The following is a 16,095-nucleotide window of genomic DNA, read 5'->3' as shown; positions in this document are numbered from 1 at the left end:
TGTGCGGATTGCTCCTGAAAGGCTCAGAGAGAGCAAGTGTGTCCTGCCCTCATTAGAATTAGCTGGGGGAATCCAAGGATCGAGGCTATGCTTGGGGGCAAGGGGTAAAAGGCAAAGGGCCAGATTCTAGGTCATCTCTTGACTGTCACACTGACTTCCCTTTGAGGTCTGGGCAGCTCCTCCATCCCAGCCTCTGGCAGAAGAGGGAGGAGTGTTTTCATGCAGGCAGCTGACCTCAGAGTGAAGTCATGCCCTCAGGACTGCGGGTGGAAGGTCAGCCCTCTGGGGCCTGCGGTCGCCCTGCCTTTGTCCGCAGTGTGTGTCGGTGCCCCTATCTGGCCTCCCAGGCCTTCCAGCCTCCTGTCCACTGCCCTCCAGAACAAACCCTCAGCACACCCAGCCAGTCCCTCACTGCCACCAGTCGGACCAGGTCCCTGTCCCTCATTCCCTCTGCCTTCTCTCCATCCTTGCCCCACCAGAGCCAAGCGATGAAGAACAGGGCCGTCTTTAACCTGAATCGAATCAAAGCTTTATACCTGATTCTGCAAGTTTACAGGGAATCCAGGAATGACTTTGAAGCTGTCACAAAGCAACATGAGACAGATCGCTGGAATGTTTTATAACACAGCCGACTTGGTGTCTTCAAAAAGTCAATACCACTAAAAAAAAAAAAAAAAAAGGAAAGAAAGAAAACAAAAAAAGATGATGGGAATGCTTTAGATGAAAAGGAGGCAAAAGAGAGATCACCACTAAGTGACACACATGGGGGCAATGTGGCTCCCCAGCCTGGTTGCTCACAATATGGAATAGCTGTAAAAAGCATTTTGGAGCATTTTGAGTAGGGGCTGGGTCTTGGAGGGTATTGTGGAATAGTTAATTTTCTTAGACGGGATAATGGTAATGTGCTCATGTAGGAAATTGTCCTCATTTGTAGGAAATGCATGCAGACATAACAAGGGGACAAGAGTCATGTTTGCAATCTCCTTTCAACTGATTCCACAAAAGAAAAAAAAAAGACAGACACGTGCAAGCACGCACGCGCACGCACAGAGAGAAAAAGAAACATGGCAAAATGTTCGTGATAATTAACTAAGTGATGGGTGGTTATTGAACCATTCTCCCAACTACATGTACTGAAATCTTTCATAATAAAAGCTTTGAGGGACACCTGGGTGGCTCAGTGGTTGAGCGTCTACTTTTGGCTCAGGTCGTGATCCCGGGGTCCTGGGATCGAGTCCTGCATCAGGTTCCCTGCAGGGAGCCTGCTTCTCCCTCTGCCTATGTCTCTGCCTCTCTCTCTGTCTCCCATGAATAAATCTTTTTAAAAAATAATAATAATAAATAAATAAAATCTTTTTAAAAAATAAAAGGTTTGAGAAAATGTGATCTGGTCTGTAGAGTCAGAAAGAGCTGGTTCAAGTCGCCCCTGTACTCGCTAACCCATGTGCTAACCCTAACCCTGTGCTCACTAACCCGTTGGGCTGGGTCTGTCTCCCACCCTGTACGAGGAGAGCCGTAGTTCACCCACTGGGATCGTGCGCAGCCCCGTGCTCTCTCTGCACCTGGCACAGGTGGATGGCCCCCACCCCATGAGGCCAGCCCTGATCCCCCTCTTCCCTGACCTCCCCTTCCCATAGCACTTCCATTCCACAGTCTGTTTGCCACTGAGCAACTGTCCAATTACTATGAACTTGTCAGGTACAGGTTTCATCTCCTCCACACTTGAAAGCAGGATCTGTGTGAGTACTTTCCTGGACACCTCTCAATAGCCTGGACCCACGGGAGCAGCAGTGGTATCTTGAATGGGACTTGCACCCACGTTATCTCATCTTGATCCTAAACACAACCACATAAAATCAGAAATTAGGGATCTTATTTTAGAAATGGAGCACCTGATGCTCAGAGAGACAGAGTGTCTTTCCCAAGGTTAGCAGGAGTCGGAATGGGGAGTGGAAACCCAGGACCACAGGCTCCCGGTCCAGCACTCTGCCGTGCACTTGCTGTGGCTTCAGATGAGGTGAGGCTGCAGGCCCAGTGATGAGGACCACGATTGCCAAGGGTGCTTCCAAAGGCCTAGCTGAGCGATCCAGCCCCAGCCTACCGGCCGGTGGGGAAAACCAACCTGAGGCTTCCTAAGCCCTTGGAAAGACGCTCTCCACTTTCCCCAGGAAGCAGGCTTACATCATTCTAGGGTCTGCTGGGGCCCAAACCGAGGAGGCAGGCTCATTGGAAGAACAGGCCTGCTGAGTGTAGGCCCCATGCCTGAGAGCTGGGCTCAGGCACCCCAGGATGCACATCCAGTTCAGAAATGCTAGCTGGGCTGGGAGAAGCACCCATGGGATATGTTCAAGAAGAATACAGGTACGCCCACTAGGAGCCTTGACCACAAATGCCTCTTTGTCCACATGCACCCTGAGGAGGGGGGCAGTGGGGAGATGGGGGGAGGGAAGAAAAAGGCAGAGAGTGGGGCAGAGCAGAAAGGGGGAGGGGGGCTGTGGGGGAAAGAGTGGAGGAGAGACGGAGGAGAAAGAGGTGAAGTTAGATGGGAAAATAATCCCAGGTATAGCCAGTACCTGTGGGCTCCACCCAGGGAGGGTTCCGGAGAGCCTGTCTGGTCAGCTGACCTGTATGTCACCAGAGCTGTGGAACTAGACATTTCTCAGGAGGCCCATGTGGATCCCCCTGGCCATGGCAGACACAGGCTGGGGGCCCCGAGGACCTGGGGTGGAGGTTGGGGGGCCGCACAGAGCCCTTCTTCCCCTGCCTCGTGTTCTGCTCTGGTAAGTGAGCATCGGGGGGTGCCACACCTGTGCTGTGCACATCCTGGCATTGATTCCTCTGCACCCCTGGAGGTAGTGAGGCTTATTAGCCTCCCTTACATAAGAGCAGAGGTGGCACAGAGAGGTTAAGGGGTTTGCCCAAGTCATGCAGCAAGGCAGCCCCAAAGGTGGCACTGCCTCTGGAGCTATGTGGCTCCCAGTCTTGTTCTTGTTCCCCTTCCCTGCACAGCCACTCATGAAATCCTCCGGTGAAGTCTGCACTGGGCAAAAATGTAATGCTGGGGCCTTATCAACAGGCTGGACTCAGCCCACCCCAGGTGCCAGGCTGTGCGCTGTGCTTGGAATGGGAAGAGAATTTGTTGTCCTGTTTGCCAGCTGAGGGCTAGAAAGTGGCTCCCTGAGCCTTGTGTTCTGTGTCCAACTGTCTCTCCACGAGGGGGGGGGTCTCTTAGGGGAGGGGCTGAGCCTGTTAGGGGCTAGGTGCCTAGCAGGTGTCCCGGGGCATCCAGGACACATGTGGGCTGCCCAGGAAGAGCAGAGACCAGTCTTCAGTGAGGCTCAAAGGCCCTGGGGTCACCACTTGCCATCACGGAGCTGAGACTAACTTCCTGGGAAGAGAGAGCCGGTGACACAGTGGAGACTAGTCGCCGAGGGAGAGGTGCTGGCTGTCCAGGGGCTCTGAGGAGTCTGGGGCTATGGAGTCCCAAGTTGAGTCCGGCCCTCAAAGGCTCAGGCTGGCCTGGGCAGGGAAGAGGCGTGAAGGTATTCCAGCCCGGGAATGCAGCAGCAAGGAACAGGAGGTGGAATTTCTTTCCTTCTCTTTCATGGGAACTGTGGAATCTAGAATGTTCTACCTGGAAGGGACAGAGCAATTTCTAGCATTCCCATATCAGACTGAATTTTTGCCAGGTCTATGCTATATTTTTCATACTGTATTTTTTTAAATTGATTCATTATTTTTTAACTTAGCCTTATTAGCAGTAGTATCTGTGAAATTGTGGATTTAGCATGCAAGTTATATTATTTCTAATGCAAATTAAAATAAACACATAACAACTCAAATTAAAAACTTCATCTCTGTACCGTGTAAGGGGATCATCCGCGACCACCTGGGGCCCCACCCTGGGCATCGCTGGTGTAATCCTGATGTGGACTTGACACCCTGAGAGTGGAGAAGGTGCAGGTGAGGGGTCCCCTGGGGGGCAGGTGGGAAGAGAATTTGCCTGCAGGTGAGAAACCCTCCCTGAGAACCTCCTTACTGGATCTGAACTCCTTCCTTCAATGAGGAGAACTTTGCAGCTGAGCTCCCGGCTTTATTTCAATCCAATGCAAAGTTTTGTTTTCAAATACCCAGAGTTAATGTCCTGATTCTGTGCTGCCTTTTGTCTTTCCTTCCCGTGGAAATTTCCTGTAGGGAAATAACCCTTGCCTCTTTCTGTCCTGAGATGGGGCAGGAGACAACAGGAGATTTGGCAGGAGCGGGAAGGCATTGATAGCGGCAGAGTTGGGCCAAGAGCATACTCATTTACCGAGGGCTATCGAGCTCTAGCTGTATGCCAGGCCCTGATACCTGCGTGAGGCCTGCCATACTTGGAGGTATGTCTACCAGGAGAACATGGATTTGGGTTCCATCTATGAGGATGACCATTTGTAGGGCTTCCCCCTAGGAGGCACCATCCTGTAGTGAAGCTGGACTCCATTGTGTGCTGCCCACCTGCTCCGGCCTCCCACTCATGCACAGCTGCGTTCTCAGCTGCAGGGCACAGGACACACATGCAGCAGGGATCGGCTGGCTGGCTGGTTGGCTGGCTGGTTGATTGGCTGGTTGGTTGGTTGGTTGGTTGGCTGGCTGGTTGGTTGGTTGTTGGCTGGTTGGTTGGTTGGCTGGTTGGTTGGCTGGTTGGTCGGTTGATTGTTGGCTGATTGGTTGGTTGGTTGACTGGTTGGTTGGCTGACTGGCTGGTTGGTTGGTTGGTTGATTGGTTAGAGCTCGTGTTATCAATGTTATTGGTTAGAGCTCGTGTTGGGTTGAGAGGGGGGTGGGCTCTCAAAATTTAGTGCGTTTCTGCCTTACTGAGCATTTCCTGTAGGTGGGTGAAAAGCTGAATTAAAATGCTAGTCTCTGGTCCCATCCCCCAAATCCTGGGTTCAGTAGGTCTGGACTGGGACCCAGGGATCTGTATTTCTCACCAACAATGTGAGAGGCTCAGATGATTTTGATCCAGGTAATTAATCCTCAACCCCACACTGAGAAACCTTGTTCCAAAGGGTATTTCTGGCACAGGAAAGAGTCTCAGATTTCCAGTCAGGGGACCTGTGTTCAGGGCTCTATTTATTAGCTATGTGACCTTGGAGCAGTCATTTGAACCCTCTGTGCCTAGTGATGATGATGATGATGATGATAGATGGGACTATGAGATTTCTGAGGGTGCATTTGTGGATTAGAAGCTCTAGAGAGAACCAGAGGAGGGGAGGATAATGGATGGTCATCTGTCTCTTTGCACAGGTCCCCCCTCCCTCACCAACAGCAGTGTTCTTTGTCCTTGTAGACACCCAGCTGCCTCTGGAGGTACAGACCTCCATACTGAATTGAGCTGAGTCTTTGATATGCAGAAAGCAGCCCATACGTGTTGTTGGGCGGATGGTCTGCTCTGTCACATGCCATGTCCCTGGGAAGTGAAAGGACCTTACATCTTTTCTGGAAGGTGGATGGGAGTGTGTACCAAAGGCAGGAAATGTATGAGTGCCCTCATGCATGTCTACGCTCTTACAGGACTTACTAGGAGAGGAAGTCCTCTAGCCCAGGGCTGGGCACAGAGGTTGGGTGCTTCCTCCTCTCTCTCCACTTCCTTCCCCTCCAGTGCCCAGCTAAGGCCCTTCCCAAAGCAGTGACCTGCCTGACCCTTGTCTCTCCTGGTCCCTCACAGATGTCCTGGCGCCCACAATACCGCAGCTCCAAGTTCCGGAATGTCTACGGGAAGGTGGCCAACCGGGAGCACTGCTTCGACGGTATCCCCATCACCAAAAATGTGCACGATAACCACTTCTGTGCCGTCAACGCCCGCTTCCTGGCCATCGTCACCGAGAGCGCAGGAGGCGGCTCCTTCCTGGTCATCCCCCTGGAGCAGGTAGGACTTGCACCTCTCTGGCCGGGCAGCTGTCCCGAGCAAGGAGAAGCCCTGGCCGGTCGCTGCTGAGACTGTTGCCCCCATTTCTCTCTGTGCCCCTTGCCTTTTTACTGTGTTTGTCATGTGTCTGGTGGCTATGCCCTCCCCAGGGTTTTCCTGAGATTCACCAAAACAAATGCAGGCCAGGATCCAGGAGACCTGAGATGCGTTCCCAAAACTTCCCCAAAGATTGCTTCCCTAAAGCGCTTGGACAACTCACTTCCCTTCGTCTACATGGTTTTCCCATCAACACTCTGGATTGGAACATCCGATCCCTAGGTGATCTCTGGGACCGGGTCCAGCTCTGCAATTCTGTGTCCTGGATGTCCTTTTGTTTTGTTTTAAAGGCTTTATTTATCGATCTGACAAGGGAGAGAGAGCATATGAGCAGGGGGGAGGAGGAAGGGGAGAGTGAGAAGCAGACTCCCCGCTGAGCAGGGAGCCCCATGAGGGGCTGGATCCCTGAGCTGACCTGAGCCGAACGCAGATGCTTAACCGACTGAGCCACCCAGGTGCCCCTGGATGTCCTTTTGGTTTGGAGCTGGAAGGGATGAAGACCCAGCCATAGGCACACGGGGCATCTGCAAAAATGACACACTCATTAAAAAAAAAAAAATTGCAAGCTCTCCACTAAGAAGCTGGAAATAATTTACCTTCTCCGTCATCCCCACTTCCTAGCTAAAGGTTTTCCCCTTCTGTGGCTGCCTTTGTGACTCTAGCAAATTAAATCTGCAAAGCCTAGATCATGAAATTTTGAAGCTCTGCATTCAGGCAGAGTCCCTGGAGGCCCGTGGGAGGTCACGCGCCTCAGGGAAAGTGCTCGTTGTCAGTCTGGCTTGTTTATGGCTGAGCTCTCCCTTCCCGGCCTGACTCATCTCCACTCCCACCCTCCACCAAACCACTCAGGGGAGGAGGAGGTACGTGCGGAAAGAAGCCTTAGTTTTCGAAATCTATCATCAGTTGGTGGTAGAAGATGGATTTTTCCAGTCTCTCCTACCCACGGTGGGAGAACAGAGATTTGGGAAAGCCTTGGGCCATATCTTCCTTCCCAAGATACTGAAGACAGAGCCCGATGCACAGACAGGTCTGAGGAGCCATGACCTGGGTGGCAGGAAGTCTGGGTTCTAGCTGGCTCTGCTACCTGCCAGCCATGTGATCTCAGGCACACCCCTTAACCCCGCTGTACCTTATCTTCCCATAATGGTAAAATGAGGATGCTGAATCCTCCTCCGTCTCCATGTGCGATGTCGGCATGGAGTGGGATGGTAGACAGGGAAGCTACTTGTGAACCACGTAGCATGTTAAAGATGTTTGGGTATTTTCCTGGGAAAATCTATTAGCTCTGCTCATGGACTTGGCCTACAGATGCCCATAGCAGCTCTAACACATTTGGAAGGATTCTGAAATGTAGCTTGTCTCCCCTCTCAAACCAGAGGGGTTCAGATATCTGTCTACCTTGGGGACCAGCTAAGCTCCAGCCACAGCAGGTCCTCAGCCACGTGGGGGGGTGGTCCTTACAGAGGCTCAAGCCCATTGCTGACACCCTGCGATACTTCACTGTATGGCTTACAAAGGTCAGTAGTCAGTACCTTGTGCTGAAAGAACAATTCATTCTGGGCATGTTAAAGATCTAAACACTAAAAGAAAAGAGAAGGAAGAGAGAAGAAGAGAGAGAAGAAAAGCTGCAAGTATATTACAGAAAAAGAGAGTGTTTTTAAAATTATGCAACAAGGAAAGACTTTCTAAACAAGAATCCCAGAACCATAAAGGAAGTGATTAATAGGTTAAAACAAATTTTTTAAAAGGCAAAGTTTCTATACCACAGTGAGTGAGACATATAAGGAGACTTAAAGACAAACCCCATAACCGATACAGACAAAAGATCCATGTCCAAAATAGATAAGGATTCCAGAAAAAGAAAAAAAAACCCAGAAAACAGTAAAGGATATGAATAAGCAGTTCACAGAATATGAAAATAAGTCTTTTAGCCTACTAAAATAGGAATAGAAAATCTTAAAAAAAAAAAAAAGGAAAGAAAAGAGGGTGGGTGCCTGGGTGGCTGTCAGTTAAGCATCTTCCTTCAGCTCAGGTCATGACCCCAGGGTTCTATGATCGAGCCCCACATTGGGGAGCCTGCTTCTCCCTCTCCCTCTGCTCCTTCCCTCCCTGACCCCCTGTTCGTGATCACACATTCTCTCTTTCAAATAAATAAAAATATTTTAATAAAATAAAATAAAATAGAAAAAGATTTAAAAGAGTAGTTATCTTTGGTATTGTCCAGGGTGTGAGAGAGCAGGTGCCCAAGTACATTGTTGGTGTGTTTGATGTATTTACATCAAATTTACAGGTAACTTGGCAATAACTGTTAACATGCAAATGCACATGTCCACTGGCCTAGCAAGTCCACTTCTTAGAATCTATCTATCCAACAGAAATATTCTCAAGTATACCCCCCTAAAAAAATGTTTGCAACATATTCTTAGTACTCCTTTTTTTTTTAGAATTTTAAAATTTCTACAGAGATAAAATTTCTCTCTCAAATGGCTTAAAAGTTTCTAAACTCGGGATCCCTGGGTGGCACAGCGGTTTGGCGCCTGCCTTTGGCCCAGGGCGCGATCCTGGAGACCCGGGATCGAGTCCCACGTCGGGCTCCCGGTGCATGGAGCCTGCTTCTCCCTCTGCCTGTGTCTCTGCCTCTCTCTCTCTCTCTCTGTGACTATCATAAAAAAAAAAAATTAAAAAAAAAGTTTCTAAACTCTTCTTCTCAGTTTCTGTAATGGTACCAAAGAGTTTTATATTGTCGGTAGCACTAGTCTAGAATATGATCAGATTTTGTAAACACTTCATGGACAACAGGAAAAAAGATACTCTTTTACAGAGCATGAGACTACATAGAGGTAATGTGTATGTGGACACATTCATATATATTCAATGCATACAGAGATTTTCAACTTTATTTGTTCCTGTCTTGTGATACATTGTGTTTAATTCGATTGCTAGGGACTGTAGTGATGGCTCACCCTACCAGTTGGTTTCTGTTGTTTTCTCTGAATTCAGTAGGTTTTCACTTTACATAAGTACATGATGGTTCATGCAGCACTTTTATAGTAACGAAAATTAGAAGCAACCTGCAGGTCTATTGATAAGGAAATTTGTGAATGAATGAATTAGGGACATCCACATGAAGGGAAGCTAAGCAGTCATCAAAACTACTGATGTAGAGATGCCTGTGTGGCTCAGTGGTTGAGCATCTGCCTTTGGCTCAGGTCATGATCCCAGGGTCCGAGGATTGAGTCCTACATCAAGCTCGCCACAGGTAGCCTGCTTATCCCGCTGCCCATGTCCCTGACTCTCATTGCGTGTCTCTCATGAATAAATAAATAAAATCTTTAAAAAAAAAAAAACTGACGATGTAGAACAACTAGTTGTTCCCAAGTGCTCAGCTCAGAATCCCTTTACACTTTTTAAAAGTATGGAGGACACCAAAGAGCTTCTACTTAGATGGGTCCTATCTTTCAATATTTGGTATATTCAAAATGAAAATGAAGGAATTTCAAAAATATCTATTCGTTAATTCATTTAAAATATGAATTTTTTTATTCCTCCCCCCTTGCAGGGGAGCCCACTTCTCCCTCTGCCTGTGTCTCTGCCTCTCACTGTGTGTCTCTCAAAAATAAATAAATACAATAAAATCTTTTTAAAAAGTAAATAAAAGAAAAAAGAAAAAAAGATAATTCCTATCTGTCCATCCACCTATCTAGAAAAGACTAAGCGGGTATACACCTAAGGTTAAGGTTAGATGTGCCTGGGCGGCTTAGTCAGTCATTCCACTCTTGAATTTGGCTTAGGTCATGATCTTGGGGTCGTGGGATCCAGCCCCACTTTGGGTGCCGCACTCAGCTCGGGTCCTACTTGAGATTCTCTCTCTCTTTCAAATAAATAAATAACAAATAAAATATTTTTTAAAATAACATTAATGAACCCATTTCTGAACGCCTGGGTGGCTCAGCAGTTAAGTGTCTCCATTTAGCTCAGGGCATGATCCTGGGGTTCCCAGATCGAGTCCCACATCAGGCTTCCTGCATGGAGCCTGTTTCTCCCTCTGCTTGTGTCTCTGCCTCTCTCTCTCTCTCTGTGTCTCTCATGAATAAATAAATAAAATGTTTTTTTTAATGAACCCATTTCATGTTCTCCCAAGAAACATATTTTTATGAAAAATAACTATTTTCCAAAATACAAAGAATTAATGAGAAAGGCATTGTTTTACCCCTTTGTAAATCTCTTTAAGTTAGTCTAGCTTAATAGAAGGTTTGTGTGTTACGTATGTATATATTAGAAGATTTGTGTGTTTACTTTTGCATTCAGCCTATCCTAAATACCGTGCACACAGCCTCTGGAAACTCCACTGTATGCTCCTCAGAGAATGGCAGTGAAAAGGCAAATAATGTCCTCATATTATTTTGAAAATTGCTTCAACCCAACAGAATCCCTGAAAATCTTGGGAATCCCTAGGGATCCCCCAAACACACTTTAAGAACCACTGATGCAAGAGAGTATTTCATGAGAGAAAATTTTATGATGTATTGTTAAGTGAAACAAAAAGGCAAGATATCATTAATCCCATTAGAAAACTTGTATCTGGGACGCCTGGGTGGCTCAGTCAGTTAAACATCAGGACTCTTGGTTTCCGCTCAGTTCATGATCTCAGGGTCATGAGGTGGTGCCCAGAGTCCGGCTCCACACTCAGCCTGGAGTCCACTTAAGATTCTTTTCCTCTGCCCTTCCCCTGCTCGCGTTTATGCTCTCTCACTCTTTCTCTCTCAAATAAATAAATAAATCTCTTAATAAGAAAAAAAGAGGGGCACCTGGGTGGTTCAGTGGTTGAGCGTCTTGCCTTTGGCTCAGATGGTGATCCCAGGATCCTGGGATCAAGTCCCACCTCGGGCTCCCCCGCAGGGAGCCCGCTTCTCCCTCTGCCTGTGTCTCTGCCTCTCTCTGTGTGTCTCTCAAAAATAAATAAATAAAATAAAATATTTTAAAAAGGAAAAAAAAAGCTAATTTCTATCTGTCCATCTACCTATCTAGAAAAGACTAGGTGGGTATACACCTAAGGTTAGTAGCGATCATCTCTGAGTATTGGGATCATGAAGGTTCTTTCACTTTCTTCTTTTTCCATAGCTATAGCTTCTAAATTTTTTTAGGTGAACATTTAGTGTTTTGTGTCTAAGAAAAAACAAAACAAAACAAAACAGTAAAAGCACTCTGTTGGCATAAAGAAGGAGCGAGCCCCTGAGGTTTGAGAGGCTGTAGAGAAGAGCTCAGTCCAGCCCTCCATTATGTTGGTTGCAAATGTTTTCTCCCAGAGTTGAACATCCTTAAGAGCTTGCTGGAGAAAAGGGTAACAAGGCAGAGGTACCCACAGTGAGGATGAGGGTGGCAGTGTGATGGGTGAGTGAGGCGACCCTGATCTGGGGGGTTCACTTAGTTGAGGCAGGACCCAGTATCTGAGACCATGTGGACCAAGGTTCTACACCCAAAAAGTGGCCTGCCACCCATCCTGCTGCGTGGGCCGAGGCTGTTAGGGTCCTGCCCACTGTGACCCCACTGAGCCCACAGGCATGGCCCGGCTGGCCTGGGGACAGGGCTTACCAGCTCTAACAGGAAAGCCAAATTCAGAACCCTCTCATTATCTGTCAGCAGAAGAGATGAGCTGTTCCATATTGGCCAATTTCTAGAAAGAAGGTTATAGCATTTTTTAGCACCAGGTTCTCTTCTCTGTTTGATAGAAATCTCTCTAAATACAGTTTCCTGTGTTTTCCAGTACAAACACTGAGAGGAGTTTGGCCCTTTCTTAGTGGATTCTAATCATTGCTTTGAGCGTTAATTATGAGCTGTGGACTCATGGGGACACACTTTTGTCCCTACACCAAATGGCTCCAGGCTATTCCCCGCCCCCGCCACCCTCCCTCTCCAGCAACTGGAAGGCCACAGAACATGTCTGCTTTTGTAGTTCTTTTCTTTTAAGATTTTATTTATTTACTCATAAGAGACACACACACACACAGAGGCAGAGGCAGAGACACAGGCAGAGGGAGAAGCAGGCTCCCTGAGGGGAGCCTAAGGGGGTACTCGATCCCAGGACCCCTGGATCATGACCTGAACCAAAGGCAGATGCTCAACCCCTGAGCCACCCAGGCATCCCTGTAGTTCTTTCCTGAACTTTTTCCATCTACTATCAGGTGTCCTCATTCCTTTCTTGCTTCTCTGAGAGGTTCGGGGCCGGATGAGAATAGCGCTCCCTGGGACCCCCTCCAGACCCGTACCCCAAAGACCAAGCCTTCTGAGGGAGGCTCCAGCTGTCCCTTTGTTCGTGTTCCTTCAAAGCTGGCTTGCCTGAGATTTCAATATCTGCGATGGAAAAGTTGTCCCTTAGGTAGGAGGCATGTCCCCAACAACTGCAAATGACAGCAGTGGGGTCCAACAAAATCTGAAACGCCGTCCTCTTGGGTGGTGGGTGGAGCCATCCGCATTTTATAGTTGGGGAAACTGAGGCTGGTCAGCGCCGGAGCTGGCCCCAAAGCCAGCTTACTTCTTCCTGAACCCACGGCTGTCTGCACTGCTCACGACTCTGGTGAGCAGATACGTTGCGGCTGGCTGGCAGATCTTGAAGACGTGCATTTGTCTTCCCTGGGGCTCTTGTTCGGCTGCTGCTGTGAAGGCCAGAGCCTGTTTTTTCCTAGTTAACATTCAGCCGCCAGCTCTCTCCTCTCTGGAGTGGAATGTTAAGCTGCAGATGGGGGAGCAATCAGCACCCTGATTGCCTGGCACAGCTGGAGGGGCCTTATGAATATTCCAGAGACCAGGCATGGTGCCCAGCGGCCTGATTAACCACTTGGGCCTCCCCAGGTGCACCGCCCCTTCCCTGTTGCACTCCACCCTGGCTGCCTGCCGCCTCCAGATCTGGGCTGCAGGGAGGCCGAGGCTGGAAGCAGAGGGTCTCGCACGCTGACAGCTCCGTGGTAGCGCCCCCAGCATCTGCTAGAAGAGGCATGGAACCTGGCCTGGACATCAGGAGTCCGGGTTGTCCCGTAACCCGCTGGTGCTCCATCCTGGACACACACAAGGATCACCTGGACAGATGTTGAGAGTCTAACCCACCTGCTGCTTCTGAATCTCACTTCAAGTCCCATGATGAAACTATAGTTACTCTCCCCATTTTACAGATAGTCATTCTCCCCATTTTAGAGATGAGGAAACAGAGGCTCAGAGAAGGCAAATTGACTCCTTCAAGGTTTCACAGCCCCAAGCTGCAGAGTTTAAACACAGAGCTCTCCCAGCAGCGGGCCTGCCCACCTTAGGGGGGTGCATAGGCAGAGGCACGTCTAGAGGTGTGCCTTGTACTGTTACTACTGTTGTTTGAAGGTCTCCAAGGACTTCCTTGGACATGAATTCAACCAGTACGTTGTGAGCTCTTCTGCTTTGCCAACACCATGTGTCCGTCCCTGCTGGAAGCCAGGAGAGCAGGTATTCTCTAGACTCTGTGGCAGGCTTTGTCTCTGAAGGCCTGAAGCAGCAGTTTCAGTCGGCAGGAAGGGATGGAGAGAGGTGTCCCTGGAGCAGGAAGCCAGACAAGAAGGTGTCCTTCCTGCAGTCAGCGGGCATGACTGAGCACCCAGCCTGCTACCAGGGACTGGGGACCCGGGTTACCGGAGGCCCGGTCCCCGAGAGGCACATCTGTGGGTGGGCCAGGCAGGGGGGAGTTCCCTGGGAGGGTCCTGCCCATGGACGCCTTGCACATTGAACCAGCCCTGCAGTGTGTCAGGAAGCTTTTGAACGTGCCTGTCTTAACTGCCCCCTGTCAGCTGTTCAGAACGACGGGGCAGTCTTACGTTCTCTGGAAACTGGGAGCCCGGTTAATTTGTGTTCAGATTCAACTGCATATAGTGCAAATAACTTGATTCTGGGATTGGGATGCTAGGCTTGGTCTCCAGGTGGGGGTCATTTCAACCCCCTGGTATAAGCCCTGTGGCCTCCCCCACCCCCCCCCATGCCTGCCAGGACTCGGTGACTTGGTGATGGGACACGACCCCCTTGGACTTGGCTCTGGGGTGCTGTGTTCTCCTCCTCCAACCCCATCAGTGTGCCCTCTCTTGCTTTTGGTCCTGTCTTCGGTGTTCGAGGATAGGAGGTCTAACCGGGGCTGGGCACTTGCTCCGCGTCTCCCCAGCCCTGCAAGGGTGGGTGGGAGAGGCCAGCTTGAGCTAGAAGGGGAGCTGCCCAAGTCATCTCAGTGAGGAGGGCAGAGCCCAGGAGGAAGAGAGCAGCACGGGATGGGGGCCAAGCGATCAGGCTCTAGAAGCAGACAGACCTTGCTTGAATCTCCGCCTTGCCACTTAGTTGCTGTACAACCTCAGGTGAGACGCTTAACCTTCCTGTGTCTTAGTTTTCCCTTCTACAAAGTGATGGGGTTGGGCCACACACTCTCTCCTGTTCTCTTTCCCTCTAACACCGTTTTGTTCAAATATGTCCTCACCAGTGTGCTGCTGACCATGCAGAACAAGGCTCCTTCTCAGCCCCTGACGCCCAACTCCAGTGAGGCCAGTTCCATGAAGCTTTCCCCATCCCAATACCCACCCAGAGGTAGTCTGCAACTGTCGCTGTTAGGGTACTTCCTAAATGCTTCATTATGTCCTAAGTGGTTAGTGTATCCATCCATCTATCCATCCCCACACCCATCCCTACATCCACCTCCTCACCCACCCATCCACCCATCCACCCACCCACTCATCCATTCAACAAATTTTTATTGAGCTCCTACCATGCTTCAGTCCCAGTTCCAAGACCAGGGATACAGCGGTAAACAAGACCAAGTGCTTGTCAGCATGAAGTTTGCAGTTCAGTTAGCTGCGTTGATTGGCCTGAGGGCCCTGAGAGTGGGAAACGTGTCTGACTTGTACAGGCCCTCCGTGCACACAGTAGGTGCTAGGCAAGGGGGCACCGGGCTGACCTGAGGCCAGGTGCTGAGGCTACCGTGCCCCACCTCCCCATCCCGTGCCCCATTCTCTTTGCTGGCCCTGGGAGCCCTGCTCCTGCAGGCCCTAGTGACAGCGTGGTCCCCTGCAGGGGCTTCCCAGTCTCAAGAGGGGGCTGCACTCTCCCCCTTAAAGCTCTTAGAACAGTATTGCCGGCCCAGCTGCTCTTACTCTGGAATCGCCCCAGAAGTTGGCAGACCAGTTAGCTCCATGACTCACAGTACGTTTGAGGCCTGATAATAAAAGAAGGACGAGAAATGAGTGCCCAGCTCAGTGCTGAAGATTATAATAAAATCAGACTTTTTGCTCCCCCAAAGCCTTTGCTGCCATTCCAGATTTCTGGAACACTGTCTCCCTGTCACTCACTGCCTCAGCACTGAGCTCCTCAACCCTGCTGGCTCCCATGGAAAAGCCCTAAATCTCCATCACTGCTCCCCTCTGAACGCGGGTCTCCCCCTCTGGGAGGTGGAGGGGGAATTCAGAGAGTCTTTTCTAAATCCATTTTTCAGATCTTTCCTCAATCGTTCTTTGTTCTTCAAGCTGCCTTCCGCTTGGTGCAATTTGCATCTCAAAGCCTGTGACAGCCTGAATGTACAGTAAGTGACTTTGGGGAAGGGGAGGGGGGAGAATTGTGCTCTGAGAGAAGTCACAACTTCATTCCATTTGTCTGAGGGCTCAAGATTGACAGCCTGGCTTTGTGTTTTTCCCTTTTTTGGAAGAATGACTGCTTATTTTTGTGAAAAGTGAAGGCATGCTCTTCTGCAGACATGGAAGGGTTGCTCGCTTATTTTAGTTCAGGTTGTGGGCTGAGACCCTCTGGATTTGAGGTACGGGGGACCAGGGAAGCAGCCCGACTGGTGGATATCCCGAGAGGTCAAAGAATCCATCCCTCTGCCTCGGGTCAGGGCTTCTGCTGAGCTGTCTCCCTGGCTTCATTCCTAGCACAGCCAGTGAGGCTAGAAATAATAGGGCCTGGTTGACTAGGACTTTGTGAGCTTGGGCCCTGAGCCTAACCCCACCGTCCCCCTCCCTCACACCAGAGGCACCAGCCTGGACACCAGACCAGTTTGCCAGATAGCTGGATCTGCTCTCCACTTTCCTTCTCAGGCCTAGAGC

General features: G+C 49.7%; 1 protein-coding gene across 2 annotated transcripts in view; it reads left to right on the top strand.

The window, feature by feature from the left end:
* CORO2B (coronin 2B) overlaps positions 1 to 16,095 on the top strand; it is a 134,136-nt gene that overhangs the window by 62,880 nt on the left and 55,161 nt on the right. For both annotated transcript variants that reach the window (XM_055320205.1, XM_055320206.1), the window contains exon 2: positions 5,708 to 5,908. In XM_055320205.1, the coding sequence (XP_055176180.1) occupies positions 5,708 to 5,908 (201 nt within the window). The remainder of the gene's footprint in view (positions 1 to 5,707; positions 5,909 to 16,095) is intronic.

The sequence above is a fragment of the Nyctereutes procyonoides genome, unplaced genomic scaffold (genome assembly GCF_905146905.1).
Source record: "Nyctereutes procyonoides isolate TBG_1078 unplaced genomic scaffold, NYPRO_anot_genome, whole genome shotgun sequence".
NCBI classification, from domain to species: Eukaryota; Metazoa; Chordata; class Mammalia; order Carnivora; family Canidae; genus Nyctereutes; species Nyctereutes procyonoides.
This window is presented reverse-complemented; position numbering and strand designations above follow the sequence as displayed.